This window comes from Gigantopelta aegis, chromosome 7, assembly GCF_016097555.1.
Source record: "Gigantopelta aegis isolate Gae_Host chromosome 7, Gae_host_genome, whole genome shotgun sequence".
Taxonomy (NCBI): Eukaryota; Metazoa; Mollusca; class Gastropoda; order Neomphalida; family Peltospiridae; genus Gigantopelta; species Gigantopelta aegis.
In genome coordinates this window covers 39,366,895-39,390,005 of record NC_054705.1, presented here as the reverse complement: position 1 = coordinate 39,390,005, position 23,111 = coordinate 39,366,895, and the positions used below count along the sequence as shown (strand labels likewise).

General features: G+C 40.9%; 1 protein-coding gene across 1 annotated transcript in view; it reads left to right on the top strand.

The window, feature by feature from the left end:
• The window catches only part of LOC121378075 (biorientation of chromosomes in cell division protein 1-like 1), a 51,343-nt gene that overhangs the window by 16,003 nt on the left and 12,229 nt on the right, over positions 1–23,111 (top strand). Inside the window, exon 2 of the mRNA XM_041506175.1 lies at positions 20,706–20,942. Within this exon, the coding sequence (XP_041362109.1) occupies positions 20,706–20,942 (237 nt within the window). The remainder of the gene's footprint in view (positions 1–20,705; positions 20,943–23,111) is intronic.

Below are 23,111 nucleotides of genomic sequence, written 5' to 3'. Positions count from 1 at the left end.
CGCAGAAACAAGTCTGATTAAAGTTATCGTTTAGTCGTATTGATTTTGCGTCGCTACAAGTCTAACACAATCACGCCATTACGAATTCCGTTTTTCCTCCGTCTAAGTCTCGATATGTGCATACTAATAGCTGGGGCGCATGTTGCTTTATTCAAACGAGGATCACCCGTATCCGGGTCTCGATCTGAGAAGTTGTTTTCTGTCACAACTACATATGTATGTTATCGATTTATGAGGGGAGAAGTTAACGGCAGCAGACAGTTTTGGGTTTTTTTTTATCTTTTTATTTTAGTTTAGTTTCTTCCTTTGTTTTTTACGCCCTACTTTTTTTAATGTAAGACAGAGTGAGATAGCGCTTGGCTTACTAAGTGGCCTAACAAAATATTGTCTGACTATATATTCAATTAAAGATGTATTCTGAAAATTGCAAGTATCATATTTCGCTATTTTTACATACATGTATATTTGTAGTAAAAATCATAGGCGTACGGACTCCCATTTTTGTAAGGGGACAGGCTGGCTTTTGCCTGAATTAAACGCAAATGCCCGAATGTGCATAACAACATTTATTTATATTAGCATTACTACCAAACAGGGTTGCAAACGAATCACTACACATTTTTACATGGATTACAACTAATTTTGAAGGTAGAATGATGGAAATACATCGACAGCAATAGTAAATATGGTAAAAAACAAAACAACCAAACTACCACCACCACAACAGCAAGAATAACAACAAGAAAACCATCTTTTCATAAATACTCAAGAATAGTACTCTTGTTACGTGCCGCTAATGGGTGTAACAAGTGAGGTCATGGAGAATATTTGGCGAATAATATAGAGTACAAATGTACATGTACTTAGAAAGAAAGAAAGACATGTTTTATTTACGGTTATATGGCGTCAGACATATGGTTAAGGACCACACAGATACTGAGAGAGGAAACCCGCTGTCGCCATTTCATGGGCTACTCTTTTCGATTAGCAGCAAGGGATCTTCTATATGCAAACAGGATAGCACATACCACGGCCTTTGATATACTAGTCGTGGTGCACTGGCTGGAAGGAGAAATAGTCCAATGGACTCACTGACGGGGATCGATCCCAAACCGACCGCGCATCAAGCGAGCGCTTTACCACTGGGCTACGTTTCGCCCCTAAATGTAAGTAGAAAATCTAACCAAATGTTGAATTTTAGTCGAAATTTTAATATACCTACCTGTGCACAGCTCTTTACACTGTGTTTTAATTTAATTTGTGAATTTTTATATTGATGTTGATCATTCGTTCATTCATTCGTTCATTCATTCAATTATTCATGCAATCATTATTTCACTATTTAGTTCATTCGTTCACTCATTTATTCATCGGGGGCAGGACGTAGCCCAGTGGTAAAGCGTTCACTTGGTGCGTGGTCGGTCTAGGATCGATTCCCGGCGGTTGACCCATTTTGGCTATTTCTTGTTCCAGCCAGTGCTCCACAAGTAGTGTAATAAAGGCCGTGATATGTACCACCCTGTCTGTGGGATGGTGCATATAAAAGATCCCTTGCTGCTAACCGAAAAGAGTAGCCCATGAAGTGGCGACAGCGGGTTTACTCTCTCAATATCTGCGTGGTCCTTAACCATATGTCTGATGCCATATAACCGTAAATAAAATGTGTTGAGTGCGTCGTTAAATAAAACATTTCCTTCATTCATTCATTCATTCATTCATTCATTCATTCAATCATTATTTCACTATTTACTTCATTCGTTCATTCGTTTATTCATTCACTCGTTTATTCATCACGTCTTCATTAAAATACCAACCAATCCTTTGTCAATATGGAGATGCAATTCAGTTTCAAGCTGTGACACGTCGGTCGAGGTTACTGGATTTTGCCATAATATAAATTCATATAAACCGTAGTCACTGACACCACTTGCATGCAATTTGCTGTGGATGTGTAATTCAAAATATAACCTTTACATTTCACAAATATCATTCCCCACGACTGTTATATGAGATGCCGTGGTATCAGGGCCGGATTTAATAGAAATTAAATTACATGACAAATTAAAAAACGAACTAATTTTATAATTCTTACATTTTTTTAATAAAGGAAGTCCTTATTCTGGGGGGAGCCCTCTGGCGGGGGGTGGGGGGGGAGCGGGGCAATTGCCCCCTTTGCCCCCCCCCCCCCTCTTATAAATCCGTCACTGCGTGGTATACGTTGACACGTCATTCGGAAAGTCCATGGGAAAGATCTCTTGTTGCTAATAGAAAAATGTAATTAGTGTGCGACATAGCGTACACATTAGTATATGTTAGCAAATTAGCCTCGGAGTGTCGCCATTGATCCAAGGCTGTCCTTGCTTTAAGCTAAAGGTTCATTAGACTCGTAGTGTGTAATTGCTATACTTAAAGCTAAGTGCATCTCGAACTTTGACCCAGCCGGAAGCTGTATAATATAGTGCAACATTTGTCTGTCTCTCTGTCTGTCTGTCTGTTGTCTGTCTGTCTGTCTGTCTCTGTCTGTGTGCGTCTCTCTCTCTCTCTCTCTCTCTCTCTCTCTCTCTCTCTCTCTCTCTCTCTCTCTCTCTCTCTCTCTCTCTCTCTCTCTCTCTCTCTCTCTCTCTCTCTCTCTCTCTCTCTCACACACACACACACACACACACACACAAACACGCACACAGAGACACATATACACAAACACACACACACAGAGAGAGAGAGAGAGAGAGAGAGAGAGAGAGAGAGAGAGAGAGAGAGAGAGAGAGAGAGAGAGAGAGAGAGAGAGAGAGAGAGAGAGAGAGAGAGAGAGCAGACATAAACACATACTCACACTTTTTCAGAACAGAAACCCGTGGATTTGCATGTCGAGCAAAACTGAACTAATCGTTTAACCAACAGTATTTTCAAACATTATGTTAAGTGTTTGATCTTCATAGAGGTTTTTATTTCCAGAGGTTACACGTCGAGCAATCGGAAACAGACATAGCTCCGTGCGGGTTTCCTTTCATTCTCTCCCCAGGAGAGAGAATAAGTGTATGCGAGGAATTTTGTTTTGGTAAACTGCAGCGGAGATACATATTAATAGATCAAACGCCAAACAGACGTCATAAGTCTTAAGTTCTGAACGGATATATCATATTGGTTGTTTGGAATATAGCAATGGGGATATTTTCAAGATGGCGGAGTAACAAATCGTGGAATATATTGAGGAATATTTCAGATAGTCATGCCTGTATTAAACAGCCACCAGGGGGAGCTTTAAAAGATGGCCGACTAAGGTGGTTGTTTAAAAAAAAAAAAAAAAGGAAGTTTGTTTTGTTTAATGACACCATTAGAGTACCTTGATTTATTAATAAACGGCTATTGGATGTCAAACATTTGGTAATTTTGACAGTGTTAATTAGAGAGGAAAAATGTTTCCATTAGTAGCAAGGGAGCTTTTATATGCACCATCCCACAGACATGATAGCACATACGACGGCCTTTGATGTACCAGTCGTGGTGTACCGGAAGGAACGAGAACTAGCGCAATGGACCCACCGACGGGGATCGATCCCAAACTGACCGCGCATCAAGCGAGCGCTTTACCACTGGGCTACGTGCCACCCTCGAATTACGGAATATTTCAAATATTACCCGTGTTAATCAGCCGCCAGGGGGAGCTATAAAAGATGGCCGACTAAGACAGATGGTAGTTTAATACAAGGTACTTTCTACTATCAGGAATATGGTGGCAGTGGGTTTCTTCTTTTGCTCTTGAGACCAAACAGAAAGGAATATTAAATTTATTCAGCACATTTTACACTATTGTCATTTGGTGTTCAACTCTGGTATTTCGTTATCGGAAACCTGGATTTAGAGAGAAAATTAAACCCGATACATTGGCGACTCCGATTCATTATTTCATTCATACTTATTTCCGTGCCTATATCCAATTAAAGCTACTTCGATTCGTTATGACTCCCATATTTCATTTCATTCCATTTATACTCATTTTCGTGCTTATATCCAATTAAGGTAAACTCGTTTCAACCTCTAATGCATATTCCACAACAATTGTATTCTAAATAAACGTGTATTAATATAACAGAGAAAATTGCATTTGCACAAATAATCGATTTCGCATATTGGAATGACGATTTTGTTACCAACGAGAGCTATGTAGACGCTTTAACGTCTCCCGCCTCGGAATTGGTCACTGGCGAAGTCAGAGGCTAAGTCCAGGGTGGGCGTGCCTGAACTCTGGAGATAAGGGCACGTAAATACATTTCCCTTCCTGCTTTAACGCCGAAATATCAAGGATACACCTCCGCTTTAACATGAAACAATAAAACAACACGTATCTAGCATACACCTCCGCTTTAACATGGAACAATAAAACAACACTTATCTAGGATACACCTCCGCTTTAACATGGAACAATAAAACAACACGTATCTAGGATACACCTTTGCTTTAACATGGAACAATAAAACAACACGTATCTAGGATACACTTCCGCTTTAACATGGAACAATAAAACAACTCGTATCAAGGATACACCTCCGCTTTAACATGGAACAATAAAACAACACGTATCAAGATACACCTCCGCTTTAACATGGAACAATAAAACAACACGTATCTAGTATAAACCTCCACTTTAACATGGAACAATAAAACAATACTTATCAAGGATACACCTCCGCTTTATCGTGGAATTATAACACAACACAACATACTATACCAGTATAACACTCAGTACCACCCTACCCCAATACACCCCACCCCACCCCGCCCCACCGCACCCCACCAGACTCAGTTTCATCTGCCAGCCTTAAGTCCGATGTTTTAACCACTAAATCACATAGTGAATAATGTCGCCATGAAGTAAAATCTTCCAGGTTTTATCAAGGGACGTAGAAAAACAGGGATGTATCGGGATGCGAGCCCAGTACCTACCAGCCTCAACTCCGATGGTTTAACATCACCGACCCCGCCTATAATGTCACCATGAAATTAAATCTTCCAGGTACTAAAAGGACGTAGAAAAACAGGAATGTATCGGGACGCGAACCCAATACCTACAAGCCTCAACTCCGATGGTTTAACATCACCGACCCCGCCTATAATGTCATCATGAAATTAAATCTTCCAGGTACTAAAACGGCATAGAAAAACAGGGATGTATCGGGATGCGAACCCAGTACCTACCAGCCTCAACTCCGATGGTTTAACATCACCGACCCCGCCTATAATGTCACCATGAAATTAAATCTTCCAGGTACTAAAAGGACGTAGAAAAACAGGGATGTATCGGGACGCGAACCCAATACCTACCAGCCTCAACTCCGATGGTTTAACATCACCGACCCCGCCTATAATGTCACCATGAAATTAAATCTTCCAGGTACTAAAGGGGCGTAGAAAAACAGGGATGTATCGGGATGCGAACCCAGTACCTACCAGCCTCAACTCCGATGGTTTAACATCACCGACCCCGCCTATAATGTCACCATGAAATTAAATCTTCCAGGTACTAAAGGGGCGTAGAAAAACAGGAGGTATCGGGATGCGAGCCCAGTACCTACCAGCCTCAACTCCGATGGTTTAACATCACCAACCCCGCCTATAATGTCACCATGAAATTAAATCTTCCAGGTACTAAAAGGACGTAGAAAAACAGGGATGTATCGGGACGCGAACCCAATACCTACCAGCCTCAACTCCGATGGTTTAACATCACCGACCCCGCCTATAATGTCACCATGAAATTAAATCTTCCAGGTACTAAAGGGGCGTAGAAAAACAGGGATGTATCGGGATGCGAACCCAGTACCTACCAGCCTCAACTCCGATGGTTTAACATCACCGACCCCGCCTATAATGTCACCATGAAATTAAATCTTCCAGGTTTTATCAAGGGACGTAGAAAAACAGGGATGTATCGGGATGCGAACCCAGTACCTACCAGCCTCAACTCCGATGGTTTAACATCACCGACCCCGCCTATAATGTCACCATGAAATTAAATCTTCCAGGTACTAAAGGGGCGTAGAAAAACAGGAGGTATCGGGATGCGAGCCCAGTACCTACCAGCCTCAACTCCGATGGTTTAACATCACCGACCCCGCCTATAATGTCACCATGAAATTAAATCTTCCAGGTTTTATCAAACCCAGTACCTACCAGCCTCAACTCCGATGATTTAACATCACCGACCCCGCCTATAATGTCACCATGAAATTAAATCTTCCAGGTTTTATCAAGGGACGTAGAAAAACAGGGATGTATCGGGATGCGAACCCAGTACCTACCAGCCTCAACTCCGATGGTTTAACATCACCGACCCCGCCTATAATGTCACCATGAAATTAAATCTTCCAGGTACTAAAACGGCATAGAAAAACAGGATGTATCGGGATGCGAACCCAGTACCTACCAGCCTCAACTCCGATGGTTTAACATCACCGACCCCGCCTATAATGTCACCATGAAATTAAATCTTCCAGGTTTTATCAAGGGGCGTAGAAAAACAGGAGGTATCGGGATGCGAGCCCAGTACCTACCAGCCTCAACTCCGATGGTTTAACATCACCGACCCCGCCTATAATGTCACCTTGAAATTAAATCTTCCAGGTTTTATCAAGGGGCGTAGAAAAACAGGAGGTATCGGGATGCGAGCCCAGTACCTACCAGCCTCAACTCCGATGGTTTAACATCACCGACCCCGCCTATAATGTCACCATGAAATTAAATCTTCCAGGTTTTATCAAGGGGCGTAGAAAAACAGGAGGTATCGGGATGCGAGCCCAGTACCTACCAGCCTTAACTCCGATGGTTTAACATCACCGACCCCGCCTATAATGTCACCATGAAATTAAATCTTCCAGGTACTAAAAGGACGTAGAAAAACAGGAATGTATCGGGACGCGAACCCAATACCTACCAGCCTCAACTCCGATGGTTTAACATCACCGACCCCGCCTATAATGTCACCATGAAATTAAATCTTCCAGGTACTAAAACGGCATAGAAAAACTGGGATGTATCGGGATGCGAACCCAGTACCTACCAGCCTCAACTCCGATGGTTTAACATCACCGACCCCGCCTATAATGTCACCATGAAATTAAATCTTCCAGGTACTAAAAGGACGTAGAAAAACAGGGATGTATCGGGACGCGAACCCAATACCTACCAGCCTCAACTCCGATGGTTTAACATCACCGACCCCGCCTATAATGTCACCATGAAGTAAAATCTTCTAGGTTTTATCAAGGGGCGTAGAAAAACAGGGATATATCGGGATGCGAACCCAGTACCTACCATCCTCAACTCCGATGGTTTAACATCACCGACCCCGCCTATAATGTCACCATGAAGTAAAATCTTCTAGGTTCTAAAAGGGCGTGGAAATACCGTGACGTATCGATTAACGCTCATCGAATTATCAGTTGATTGAAGAGCCGTAATAAACGATATAACCTCGAGCGAAACCTCGCTGGAGTTACCGACCTTGGATGCCTTCAAAATGCGTATGGAAAGAAAATTGGAAAAGAGAAAAAAAAAAAAAAAAAAAAAAAAAAAAAAAAAAAAAAGGAAAAGAAAATCGTGATCGTTTCAGCTAGTCGCATTGGTCGGAGTGCAACGGACGCAAATACAACACCACGTTCGTTAGTCAATATTGGCGGAGCGTTGTAAATAGTATTCTATCGTTTAGTTTCCAAAGAGGCGCCGAGGAGCTGAAGTCGTTGATAGATTTCGGTAACAGAAACCTCGTAGTCGACATATTATTTCGAATTGTGAGAGAGACGTTGGTGCTACAGTCGCCGACGTAGCCATAGAAACCCAGAATCAATGCAAGGGAGATATGTTTCAGAAGGAACGACTGTCGTTGTCGCGTTGGCGGTGCTGTTAGAGTTTGAATGGTCTTGTTGTCATGTTGAGTTCTTCCTCCATGAACGGTTTTCTATATCTGTCTTAGCCGAGTGGTGAGTATGCCTATTTGTATTTATTTTTAAAGGGGTTCCTCCCCCACCCACCCCCCACCCCCCGAATATTTTCAAGGGCGGGTCCAGAAGAATATTTTAGGGAGTTGGCAAATGCGGTTGAATCCCGTTGGCTCGAACCCCGTCGGCGGTCGAGCAAGTGTTTCACCATTCGGTTAAACATTTGGTAATTCCGACATATGGTCTTAGAGAAGAAACCCGCTACATTTTTCTTTTAGTAGTAAGGGATCGTGGTGGGTATCAAAGGTAAAAGGGCACGTAGACCAACTCCCTTAAAAAGGGCATTTCAATGAAAATCGCAAACAGATTGTAAAAATGGGGGGGGGGGGGGCTTAACTTGGGGGAAGGTCACCTCCGTTAGATCCGCCTTTGAATTTGAGCAGTTAGTATTTTTTAGCAAGAAACGTTTTACCCCCAAAATATTACGCATTGTTGTTTGACGATAATGTACCTTTAACTAGCATTAGTTTGTTTTGTTTAACGACACCACTGGAGCACATTGATTAATTAATAATCGGCTAGTAGATGTCAAACATTTGGTCATTCTGACATGTAGTCATCAGAGGAAACCCGCTACATTTTTCCTAATGCAGCAAGGGATATTTTATGTGCACTTTCCCCACAGACAAGAAAGTACATACTACGGCCTGTGTCCAGTTGTGGTGCACTGGTTGTAAAGCAAAAAAAATATAATAATAATAAAAAAAATCAGTTGAATGGAACCACTGAGGTGGTTCGATCCTGCGACGCAAGCACCTCAGGTGATCATTCAACCGACTGAGCTAAATCCCGCCCCTTAACTAGCATTAGATGCACTTGTTTTTAAAATGACATTTCACCGATATCTACAGAAATACAACCAGAAGGTTATATCACCGAGAAATGGAAAGGCGGCAGTGAGTGTGTGGGTGGGGGGTGGTTGGGTATGTTGACGAGAATAACGCAGTTTTAGAAGAGGTGGTTTTAGCGTGACAAAACATTACTGTTGGAAGTATTAAAATGCTTGATTTTAAAGAAGTTTTTTTTGTTATCATTACTAGAGCAGATTGGTAGAGAACATTGGTTTAAAGGGACAGACCCTAGTTTCAACCCATGAAAATGCTCACTACATTTATTTAATCTACAAACCTGTAACACATTTGGATAAAGTTACAATTGAGTGAAACATGAGTCTGACTTTGAAATGGTGAAATAACCTCTACAAATGGACTAAAACTCGACTCCATAATTGTTAGACGCACGTAAAAAATACGAGAAATGCATTTTGTAATATTAAAAACACCAGGATGACCCCAAAATACTTCGAATGTACGGAAATGGATAATCTAAACAATAAAATCTAAGTAAAGTATGATTTTAGTTATCAAAAACGGCTCTAATAGTGAAAAACAATAGGTCTCATTGTTTAAGAACTAGGGTATGTCCCTTTAATAATCCTCGGCTATTAGTTGTCAGACATTTGATAATGTTTACATATAGAGAGAAAACCCTCTACATTTTTCCATTGGTAGGAAGGCATCTTTCGTATGCATCCTCGCACAGATATGATTGCACATACCACGGCCTTTGATATATCAGTCGCGATATACTGGCTGGAACGAGAAATAGGCTCGACGGAAGCAAGTAGACATTGAAGGGGAGAGGGGCTGCCTGAAATCGATTGTACAAAGCAACGTTTCTAGGGGGTTCGAGGGTAGCCCCCCCCCCCCCCCGTAAATCTGTCCCAGACCAGACCACTGACTATCCAGAGATTTGGCCCGTGACAGACATGCCCGAAACCTTAGTGGTATAGGGGCATGTTAAAACGGTACTCTCTGTCTCTCTGTCTCTGTCTCTATCTCTCTGTCTGTCTCTCTCTCTCTCTCTCTCTCTCTCTCTCTCTCTCTCTCTCTCTCTCTCTCTCTCTCTCTCCTCTCTGTGTGTATGTCTGTCTGTCTGTCTGTCTCTCTCTCTCTCTCTCTCTCTCTCTCTCTCTCTCTCTCTCTCTCTCTCTCTGTCTGTCTGTCTCTCTGTCTCTCTCTCTCTCTCTCTCTCTCTCTCTCTCTCTCTCTCTCTCTCTCTCTCTCTCTCTCTCTCTCTCTCTCTCTCTCTCTCTCTCTCTCTCTCTCTCCCGTAAAATGTTCAAAATTAGATTTCCTGAAGTGCAATTTACTGCATTTTACAAGTAAAATTTATCTCTGCCTTAAAGGCGCTTTGTCACGGATGGTTGACCTAATTATTGACCCAACAAAGAATTATATGACAATATATACATTTGATTTGTACCTAAAAGTACTTTATTGAACCATTTACATAACCAGCATATTCCACTTATTATTGATATTTTATAAAAATATCTGAATTATGTCAACGGTCCATAATTCAGAGAAAAATAACGGCTATTTGGAGAGCAGAGGTGTGACGTATTATTTTTAGTCACGTGACGGGCATCCCCGAATAACCGCAGTGTCAAAACGATTTGTCAAGCTCATGTAACAAGAACGCTTGACCGTCCTCTGCGACATAGGGTAAATAGAAAAACAAAAAATAATAATAAAAAAAAGTTATTAAAAATTAATAAAAACATGTACTGAATGATAATAAGCTTATACATTAATTTATTTTAGTAACAGAAGCATGTTAAACGTCGACAATCTCGTCTAGTTAGGCCTTTGCATCTATAGGTAAATTTATCGTTAGTCGTAAGCAAAAAACTCTAAATATCTGGATCGCAAACACCTTCATTTTCCACCTTGTCAAATTCATTTCATGCAAAATATGCCATAACAGCTGATTTGGGATAGGAATTGTTACATTTTAAAAGAATACTCTGAACTAGACGATGTTTATATACGATGTGACTATATATATACGACGGCCGTGTATATATAGCCTCCGCTAACGAGAGTTGGCTATATCCACAGCAAAAATGTATATAGGCGGTATAGGCGGTATTCTAAATGAATGTAATTTCCATTTATAATCCATATTTAGAGAAATATGGCCCACTAAATCCGTGATTGAGCGCCTTTAAGATTTACTACCAATAATATTTTTATTCAAAATTACTTAACAGACCTTTATAATTATATCTCTAAAGCAATGGATGATGGGAAAGAGGTAAAGGCAGTCTTTTGCGATATTAGCAAAGCCTTCGATCGCGTTTGGCACAAAGGATTTACTACCAATAATATTTTTATTCAAAATTACTGTCGAGGGCTATAGTCTCCCCCCTGCATCCCTGCTCCGCCGTGCCTGTTTTAGCTTGACAAAACATTACATGTTAGAGTATACCAGGAAATGTTTTATTTAATGATACCAGAAAGAAAGAAATGCATGTTTTATGTAACGACGCACTCAGCACATTTTATTTACGGTTATATGGCGTCAGACATATGATTAAGGACCACACAAATATATAGAGAGGAAACCCGCTGTCGCCACTTCATGGGCTACTCTTTCCGATTAGCAGTAAGGAATCTTTTATATGCACCATCCCACAGACAGGGTAGTACATACTACGTCCTTTGATATACCAGTTGTTGTGCACTGGCTGGAATGAGAAATAGCCCAATGGTCCGTCCACCGACGGGGATCGATCACACACCGATCGCGCATCGAGCGAACGCTGTACCACCGGGCTACGTCCCGCCCTTTAAAACGATACCAATGCCTGATTTTACGTTATATGTAATTGTTGAACGGCCTCCTAAGTCTTTTAATTTGGATTCTCCAGTGATGACCTAGACGCTAAAGTCACACGGTCCAATGAATTTAACATTAACCGAAATTGATTATTTATGACGTAATTAAGTCTACTGTAGCCACAGACAAAAATACGTTAAAATTTCTTTTAAAACCTGTTTCTTGGTGAAATATAAGAAATAGAATATTACGCTATTAACCTTATGTGTAATTCGCTTTCGCTCATTAGTTAAAGTTTGCTTTGTTTAACGACACCACTAGAGCACATTGATTTATTAATCATCGGCTATTGGATGTCAAACTTATGGTAATTTTGACACAGACATGGAGAGGAAATCCGCTGCATTTTTTCCCCATTACTAGCAAGGGATCTTTTATATGTACCATCCCACAGACAGGATAGCACATACCACGGCCTTTGATAAACCAGTCGTGGTGCACTGGCTGGAATGAGAAAAAACACAATGAGCCCACCGACGGGGATCGATCCCAAACAGACAGCGCATCAAGCGAGCGCTTTACCACTGGTTTACGTCCCACCACTCTTTCTCTCAATTAGATACATTTATTCCAGCTTATTTTCATGCTTATAGCCAATTAAGGTTCAAACACGCTGTCCTGGGCACACACCTCAGCTATCTGTCCAAGACAGTGGGTTAGTTGTTAGTTGGTTAGTGGATAGTGAAAGAGAAGAGTGTGTAGTGGGCTTTCACTTACCCACTGAGTTGTTAAAACTCGCTCTGGGTGGGAGCCGGTACCGGGCTGCGAACCCAGTACCTACGTATACCATCCTTTTTGTTCGATGGCTTAACCACGACACCACCGACACCGGCAAATAACGGTATCTAACGGCCACGTATGTCGAGTTCTCTATACACTAAGCCATGGTATGCTAAAACGCAGTAACAAAAAAGAAAAAAAAATACAAGACGCCAGTGGCAAAAACTCCTAAAGTTAATTAATTAAATGAAAGAGAAATGAAACTGTATTTCATTTTGTTGCAGTCTAATTATCATGTAGCCAACGCCATTCTACTTAAAGGGGTTGTGTCAAAGTTGCATAATGACAAAAAAAACTAAATTAATCATTTTCCTTGTGAAATGTAAAGATCATATCGTGACTTACATGCCCACACAAATTACATTGAAGTAATTTCATTTGTTACTATTTTTTTATTTTTTATCCTGTAACCACTGTTTCTATTGGCCGATACTAGCAGATTATAACTTTTGACGTCACTCGTGAGACGTCACACGCATAGCCTACATTACAAAATCGCTCGTTTGACCTCTAGGTCATGTACAATGTTGCGGAAATAACAGAAATAATAGCCTTTCTCCTTAATTTGTATGGTCTGCAGGATAAAGATAATAACTAGTTAATGCCGTCGAATATCGGCTATTCAGGCCGAATGAGAAATTCCCATTCTTACCTTCTCAGGATAAAGCCGATATTTTACGTCATTAACTAGTTATTCTCTATCTTACTTTCACAGGATAAAGCCGATATCCTACGTCATTAACTAGTTATTCTCTATCTTACCTTCACAGGATAAATCCAATATCCTACGTCATTAACTAGTTATTCTCTATCTTACCTTCACAGGATAAATCCGATATCCTACGTCATTAACTAGTTATTCTCTATTTATCCTGCAATTTATTGTCAGAATCAGATGACGGATAAAGCAAACTCATATCATGTTACTCATATTATGTGACGTCACACGTGTAGCCTACATTACAAAATTGCTCGTTTGACCTCTAGGTCATCGTACAATGTGGCTGAAATAACAGAAATAATAGCTTTTCCCTTTAATTTTTATGGCCTGCAGGATAAAGATAATAACTAGCTAATGACGTCGGATATCGGCGTTATCCTGTTCAGGCCGAATGAAAATTGTTGAAATGGGAGGGCCTACCAGACCTAACACAGTGGACTCATTGAAGATAAGCTATTATTAGAAAAATATATGTATTACAAGAATTGTTTACATAAAGAATTCGACGAAAACTGGGAATGTTGGTTATAATTTTTGGAAAATATTTAAACGGGGCTAGCCTATGTTTTTATATATATAAAAAAACGACTATGGTTGTTTGTTTTACAATGTTGCTGGTTTGGAGGAAATACTTATTTCATCTTTCTTCCCTTTCTCTCCTTGCTCCTATGGTATATTCTGTGTATAATTGATATGCACGGTAATGATGCGGGGCCTCAACCCTGACATTATCTATTGGTTTTCTGGGACAATAAACATTTAAGAAAAAGAAAAAAAAAAAAAGAAAAAAAACCCACTGTGCACCCCGACCTTGTGAAAGCTGATTTTTGTTTGATACTACACCCCAGTTGTGTTAGGTTAGGTACGGTATGTAAATATATAATTTATAAAATAAAAATGAAATAGATAATGTATTGCGAAAATTGATTCAATATACATGGAATGGTCACATGTATTTTTACGTATATGTTTAAAGAAAAGATTAGACAATGCTGGTACACCTTTTACATTCCAAAACAATCATAACCTTGATTCAAGGAAACGAGCTATAATGGCCTTCGCGTAGCCTCGTAGCCTAATCTTTTGTTATGCAAATAGCCATAGTTATTTATAGAAGAACAAAACTGCATTAAAGGCATACTGTCACAGATATAAGGACCTTATTTCTCTACAAATTAATAATAAATCAAAATTACATTAATGTTTACAGACCATTGCTATTGCATCACTTTAACTAAACCATGATGGAGTGAAATCCGTGTCAACCCTCTCAGCAATGTTAGTTTTTGAATTATGGACCATTGCCATAATTCAATTATTTTTACAAAATATCATTAATAAGTGGAGTATGGTGGTTACGTAGATGGTTGAATAAAGTACATTTAGGGACAAATCAAACATATATATTTTTAAGTAATACTTTGTTAGGCCATGTAATAGGTCAGTGGTCTGTTACAATATGCCTTTAAACCATACAGAGATTGTTGTAAAATGTAAATAAGTCAACTTCGTGCATTTTACATGAAGAATTGTATATAAAACCTGTCGGGGTTTGAGTTTGTTTTCATGGAAATGTAAAGATTGAATAGGAATTAAACGTAACATTTGCAAAAACTCTTAGGGTCTAAACAATTGAACAGGACTATAGTACGTGTAATCTTGAAACAGCGAAATAGGACACTTTAAAAAAAAATTAATGTCCGACCAGGACCTAGGACTTGTATTTCTAGATGTGCTAGAAACGTTGAGAATGTTAACGTTTATCTTGTTTAACTACACTACTAGAACACATTGATTTATTAATCATCGACTATTGGATGTTAAACATTAGGTAATTTCAACATATAGTCTGAGAGAGGAAACCCGCTACATTTTCCCATTAGTAGCAAGGGATATTTTATATGCTCCATCCCACAGACAGGATAACACATACCACAGCCTGTGATATGCCAGTCGTTTTGCACTGGCTGGAACGAGAAATAGTCCAAATGGGCCCACCGACGGGGGTCGATCCCAGACCGACCGCGCATCAGAGAGCTCTTTACCACTGGGCTACGTCCCGCCCCATAACTTGCATTTCTAGATATGCTATATTTAGAATGTGTATCTTTGAGAATGCATGTCCGACCAAACCAAGGACTTGCTTTTCTAGATGTGTTCGACGCCATATAACCGTAAATAAAATGTGTTGAGTGCGTCGTTAAATAAACCACTTCCTTCCTTCTAAATTTGCTATATTTATAATGTCTGACCAGAACCAAATACTTGTTTTTCAAAGTCAAGATATACTATATTTAGAATGTTTATCGATCCCTATTCATTGAGAATGCATGTCTGACGAAAACCTAGGAATTGCTTTTCTAGATATGCTACTTTTAGAATGTGTATCCATAGGAAACAAGATTCCGGTGCAACACCTATTCTTATAGTCTTGTGGACTGTGTAAGAGACACTGGGGTCGATGTGGTGGAATGCCACGCCAGATATATGTAAATTTTAGAAGCTGCCTGGCTTATCTGTCAGGATTTCCCGTTTTATATTTGCTTTGAGCGTAATTCCGCCAAATGGATTTTACAACTGGCTGATTGCTTTTTGAGTATTTGGAAATTGTTCTGAGTGCCAACGTATCAGGCGGTCATTGGAGGGGAGGGACTGGGTGACGATGTTTGGCAAGTGCGTAAGTATGTGTTATAAAAACAAATTGGGTTGTTTAACGACACCACTAGAGCACATTGATTAATTAATCATCGGCTATTAGATGTCAAACATTTGGTAATACTGATACGTAGTCACTAGAGGAAACCCGCTACATTTTTCTTAATGCAGCAAGGGATCTTTTATATGCACTTTCCCACAGACAGGAAAGCACATACCACGGCCTTTGATATACCATTGTGGGGCACTGGTTGGAGCGAGAGAAAAAAAACAATCAGTTCAATGGATCCACCGAGGTGGTTTGATCCTGCGACACAAGCACCTCAAGCGAGCGCTCAACCGACTGACCTAAATCCCCCTCCCCCTCCCCCTCCTCTATGTCTTATAATAGCATTTATTAAGCGACGGGGCGGGACGTAGCCCAGTGGTAAAGCGCTCGCTTGATGCGCGTTCGGTGTGGGATCGACCCCAGTCGGTGGGCCCACTGGACTGTTTCTCGTCCCAGCCAGTGCATCACGACTGGTATACCAAAGGACCGTGGTGTGTGCTATCCTGTCTGTGGGATGGTGCATATAAAAGATACCTTGCTACTGATGGACAAATGTAGCCGGTTTTCTCTCTATGACTGTGTCAAAATTACCAAATGTTTGACATCCAATTATAGCTGATTATTAATAAGTCAGTGTGCTCTTGTGGTGTCGTTAAACAAAACAAACTTTCTGTTTCGTTCCAGTCAGTGCACCACGACTGGTATACCAAAGGACCGTGGTGTGTGCTATCCTGTCTGTGGGATGGTGCATATAAAAGATATCTTGCAACTGATGGACAAATGCAGCGGGTTTCCTCTCTCAAAATTACCAAATGTTTCGCATCCAACTATAACCGATGATTAATAAATCAGTATGCTCTTGTGGTGTCGTTAAACAAAAAATCATTTCCTCTCTAAGACTATGTCAGAATTACCAAATGTTTGACATCCAATAGCCGATGATTAATGAGTCAATATGTTCTAGTGTTGCCGTTATACAAAACAATTTTTTTTAAAGTGCTGGGGAGGGGGATACGGGATCCCTGTGACACCACCACCACCATCACCACCACCACCACCACCACCCCACCTCTGGATCCGCCAAAGTATCCTAGACTGAGAAGATCAAGAGCGATTTACAAACGATAACAGAACAAGACGCGTGATTCGATGTCTAAAAATAGAACACACGCGGCGTCGGAAGCAATCCCATTTTAATCTTTGTGACGATATTGGCGGCCATTATTTTATTTTTGTCTTCGAATCGTCGCTTGCGTGATCAATCAACGAGATACGGTCTCCATTTAATTGCAGAAATCACGCACCGACCACAGAAATACTTAGACGTTGTCCCTAACAATGCCGGTCTTTTTGGCCTATTCATCAAAGTGTCGTATCTGGTTTCTACGTTAAAACAAAAAGAAGAAAGAAAAGAAAAAAAAGAAGAAAAGGGAAACTTTGTTGGTTTTTAACGTCACCACTAGAAAACATTGATTAATTTATCACCGATGACTGGATGGGAAACATATGCCCTAAGTTCAGCCAGCAAACGTTTCGCCAACGTTCGCGAAACTATTTCATTACTTTTCCCGACATGGCCATACGGTTTACCGTGAAGCGCATAAACCAGTCTTGCGGACGTTAGTGACAAGTGGTTGATTGAACTTACCCTTTGTCATTCTAGTCGTCGGAGAAAACATGCTACATTTATCCATTAGCAGTATGGGGGCGAGGCGTAGCCCAGTGGTAAATCGCTGGCTTGATGGGTTTGGGATCGATCCCCATTAGTGGTCCCATTGCTTTTTTTTTTTCGCTCCAGCCAGTGCACCACGACTGGTACATCAAAGACCGTGGTATATGCTATTCTATCTATGGGATAGTGCATATAAAAGATCCCTTGCTGCTAATCGAAAAGAGCCCATGAAGTGGCGATAGCGGGTTTCCTCTCTCAATATCTGTGTCGTCTTTAACCATATGCCCGACGCCATATAACCGTAAATAAATTGTGTTGAGTGCATCGTTAAACAAAACATTTCCTTTCCATATAACCGTAAATAAAATGTGTTGAGTGCGTCGTTAACTAAAACATTTCTCCTTCCTTCCATTAGCAAGCATGGCATCTTCTATATGCATGTTTTCCACAGAAAGGACAGCACATACCACCATCTGCGTCCCCCACCTTTTTGAAAGGGGCAGGGGGCAGACTGATTTTTGCCCGAATTATACGAAAATGTTCCAATGTGGATAACGACGTTCTTTGTATTACTACCCAACATATACCATTTTTACTAGGTTTACAATTAGTATTGTGGGTAGAATGATTTAAATATACATGGTTTCAGGCCAGCTCATAATGCCCGAACGTCCCCATCGTTTTTGCCCGAATGCGAATATTTGCTTCAGTACAAGCGAAGGAGAGAGGGTGGGGTGGAAAAAATCTGAGATTTGGGGTATTTTCAGAATAAAAGCAGTTCTAAATATAAATGTGTATTTTATCATCATCATCATCATCATCATCATCATCATCATCATCACAATCATCACTAGGCCTATGTTATATTCGTCTAACTAAACTGATTGATCTAATCAAAGTTATCCTGTGACTTTTCACTCGATCACTCCTATTACAGCCATGGTGAGCTGGTATTATTAGTATAATAGCATTGGCCTCCTTATTTAACGGACTTTGATATTTTCTTTGATACTGTGGCTTCATTCGAAATAATCACAAAAGGTGTCTGTTTCAAAGATCCGGATATCTGAGACGCCATATTACATTTTGTTTAATCGCCAATTAACGACTAATTTCGTCATTTCCCGGATAATCTCCGGTTAACTTCGTTTGAATTCGGGCGTTCACCTCGGCTGATGCGTGTACGTAAATTATGACTTGCAGGCTAGCGGTAGAGTTTGCGTTTCGGATACAATTAGAGGCAAATTTTTAAATACATATCGATCATTTTATGTGACATTTTGTGTAGTACGGCTATTTCCCTTGAGGAATCTCTCTATCAAATTATAACCGTTTCATGGTAAACATTTAATTCCCATCGCACGTGTATTTGCATATGCTATATCATATAATGTTTGTTTTGTTTAACGACACCACTAAAGCACATTGCTTTATTAATCGCTGGCTATTGGAAGGACAGAAAGAAAGAAATGTTTTATTTAACGACACACTCAACACATTTTATTTACGGTTATATGACGTCGGACATATGGTTAAGGACAACACAGATATTGAGAGAGGAAACCCGCTGTAGCCACTTCATGGGCTACTCTTTTTGATTAGCAGGAAAGAAATGAAGGAAAGAAGGAATTTGGCTTGAAACTTTCTAGTTTTTATTTTGAAAAATATTTAATTTAATAGTCGTATATGTATGTTTGTGGGGGGGGGAGACATGAGGGCATGCCCCCACTCCCCCCACCCCCCACCCCCCTCGCTTTCTTCCTGGCTAAGCCAATGTCTTTCAGAAACTGGATCATCTTCTAAGGTTTCTCGTTTTCGCTTGAATTCAGCAGACCATTTTGCAAATGTTGAATAATGGGAAGGAAGATCCATTACACCAGCCCTACACTTATGGAAAGGAAATGTTTTATTTAACGACGCACTCAACACATTTTATTTACGGTTATATGGCGTCAGACATAATATGGTTAACGACCATACAGATATTGAGAGAGGAAACCCGCTGTCGCCACTTCATGGGCTACTCCCTTAGCAGCAAGGGATCTTTTACATGCACCATCCCACAGACAGGATAGCACATACCACGGCCTTTGGTATACCAGTCGTGGTCCACCGACGGGCTTCGATCCTAGACTGACCGCGCATCAAGCGAACGCTTTACAACTGGGCTCCTATTATTGATAGGACAGAGTTATAAAAGAATCAGCTTTCGGAAGAAAGAAAAAACCTAACATATGATAGTGTACGAAGCCATGATATAGATAGTTCTACGATCTTTTTAAAACTGTCCCTCAAACCCCAGTCACACTAGGCTTGCGACCTCTTACGGCCACTTGTGATCACAAAAACATCGGGTGTTCGCAAGTTGGTTGCAGATGGTCGTAAACAAGTTTTAAGTGGTCTTACATTGGCCTTCACTGATCGCCGATAATGTTTGCGTCATTTTGGTCGCTAGAAGTTTGCAAGTGTTGCACCAAGAACCTTCTAGCGACCAAATTGGTCGCCAAAAGGTCGCCAAGCTTTTTCATAGGTTGGGGATTAGTTGCCTGATCAGTAGGAGATCAGTCTCAGACCGGTCCCAGATTAGTTGCAAAGTGATTTTCTTGGGTTTGGGGGGGGGGGGGGGGGGGGGGGGGGGGGGGGGGGGGGGGTATTTTGATCGCAGAGCTGTCAGCGATCATTTGCACCATAGAACACTGATCGCCAGCAATCAATCAGCGACCAGTCGTAAAACGTGGTCCTGCTCCAGGGACGGATCTAGGATTTAGTAAATGAGGGGTCACCCAAATTCTTTAAAGTGAAAATTCGAGTTTGCCAAACAAACTTTTTGATCGTGGATCATGAATTTTATTTAAATGGATAGTAAACTCAAACATGAGCCTTATGTGTTGGAAAGTTGCATACCCGGGCCCGTGCTTATAAAACGTTTAGAGTCTAGACTCGAGACTAATAGAGTCTGAGACACTAATGTCATGACAACGCCATACAAATTGTATGCGTGTGACGTCATTAAAGATGAAGTCATTAAAAGAGCATTTTATATGGGCAGAAGGCGTCACGGAATATTGTTAACCTCCCCCCCCCCCCCCCACCCCTCCCCTTCCCTGTATCCCCTAATACCTGATCTAAACCATTTTGTCCTTTTATTTCCAGGTAAACCGAAGAAGAAGCGCGCCAACAAATCGTGCAAGCGAACGGTGTCGTTCCCGCCAATGTTCCCCACCATTATTGAGAAGGTTGAGGAGGAAGAGAGGGCCGCTAAGGAAACCGCCAAGTTGCCACCTTCACCCCTTACAGAACTCTATGATGGACTCACCCTAAAGCAACGTCACACATGGCCGCGTTTCCTGGGAGATTGGGCGTTCGTAGACGGTGTGCCCAATCGTGGAGGTAACTGGTGTCTTTGTTTGTTGTCTTTTGTTCATGGAGAGTACATAGTCATTTTTTATTTATTTATTTTATTTATTTATTTATTTTTAATGTGCCTGCCCTTTTTATTTTCTCTCTCCTAACTCCATCTTATTTCTTGCCGATCCGGCAGCTCCTCCTATCGTTCAACTTCTTTTGCTGTCCACCTTCTCATCCCAGTCCTTGTCTCTCCAACCATGATGCGCTTGTCTCTCGTGATACAGGACCAACAGCAATACAGGGTCTCGACGAAATTATTTCAGACAAACATCGACAATGGGATAGGCTACTACAAACATTGCGATGTCCAGAAATGCATTGTTTATAGAGCTATTCATATTCTAAACCGGCCTATGTGATGCCGTGGTCAAGCCATTAGACATTAGGCTGGTAGGTACTGGGTTCGCAGCTCGGTACCGGCTTCCACCCAGACTGAGTTATAACAACTCAATGGGTAGGTGTAAAACCACTACACCCTCTTCTCTCTCACTAACCACTAACAACAAACCCTCTGTCCCGGACAGACAGCCCAGATAGCTGAGGTGTGTGCCCAGGACAGCGTGCTTGAACTTCACTTGGATATAAGCACGGAAATAGGTTGAAATGAAATTATATTCTGAACAAGCAAATGTAAGTAATTTTTTTTTTTTTTATTATTATTTTTTTTTTGAAGGCTACAAACTCGGGATGTCCGATATCTCTTTAAAAAGTAGGGTCATGATTTCCTTCCGCCATGCCGCCTGTGGCACGACATCAATTTCAGAAGTCATTCTGTGTAACCGTATTGGCTTTTAATTTTAGATTTGCGCAGCGCGTTTTCTGACATTTGTTTACCACCGCATCGGCTGCTGGCTTTGATTTGTCTCTGCCTTTAAATCATTCGACTATTCAACCGAAATGGGGCAGTTGTGGGCTTCCAAAGAAGCCGGCGCCATATTTTAGAACTACTTTTTTTTAAACAAGTACGGAGATGCTACTATCTTGCCGACCGTTTGTGATGAAATGACTACGACTGGAATTGGTTTTCGGTGTCGGGATCAGACGAGGATCTCCCGATTGCTGTAATCAGGAGCTGCAATAATTGCAGCGTTTGGCGTTTGGCGTGGCCGTTTGTTGGCACAAAAGGAAAAGAAACCCGAGCAGACAAATCATCTACCGTTCTCAGTGATTGGTAGGGACGTAATTAGCGAGAGAGGAAGCAAAGGGCGAAAATACATTTCATTTCATTTATGGAAAGTTTATTAAAGTTTATTTTGTTAACCGACACCACTAGAGCACATTGATTTATTAATCATCGGCTATTGGATGTCATACATTTGTTAATTTTGACATATACAAATGTAGTCTCAGGGAGGAAACCCGCTACATTTTTCCATTAGCAGCAAGGGATCTTTTATATGCACCATCCAACAGACAGGATAGCACATACCACGGCCTTTTTTAGTATGATTGAGGTTAGAATGGCACAAACGTTGTTACTAGTTATTTTGGTGTTCATTAGTGTTAATCAGAACACTATGCAGTGTCTGCGGAGATGTTCTGGACAGTTTAGGGGTACTAAGGATCTTCCATGTTTAGGGAGTCGATACGTGACGTCACATTAACAAATCATATCAAGCGTGTACACGTATGGAATCATTTGGAAATGACAAGGTTAACATCCCAATACATCCCTGAGTTAAGGCCAATCAGTGGAAGAACTGTACGCAACCAATTAGGTGATACTATGTACGACCATGACCGTACCTCTGTATGTTGTTCTGTTACATCGTCACCGACGGCGCACCAAGCACTGTGTAGACCGTACTTCAGGTTCAGAAGACAGAAGAGGATCACTGTCATTTTAACAGATAAACAGCACATCTGTGTAAACACACAATATAATATTTTTAGTGTCACTGAAATTTTAATGATGCACATGAATTTTTTTCCGTGAGTATATATACTGACACACAATGAAAACGCAAAAACAACTTTTCATTGCAAATAACGACAAACTATTAATGAATTGATGGATAATGTAATGTGACATTAATGACTGGTATTCATGGGATACATTCACATGGAAACATGGCCAGTTATCATCAGTAATCGAGTTGCATTAGTAATCGAAAAGTTCAACCCCTCCCCCCCCCCCCCCCCCCCCAATAT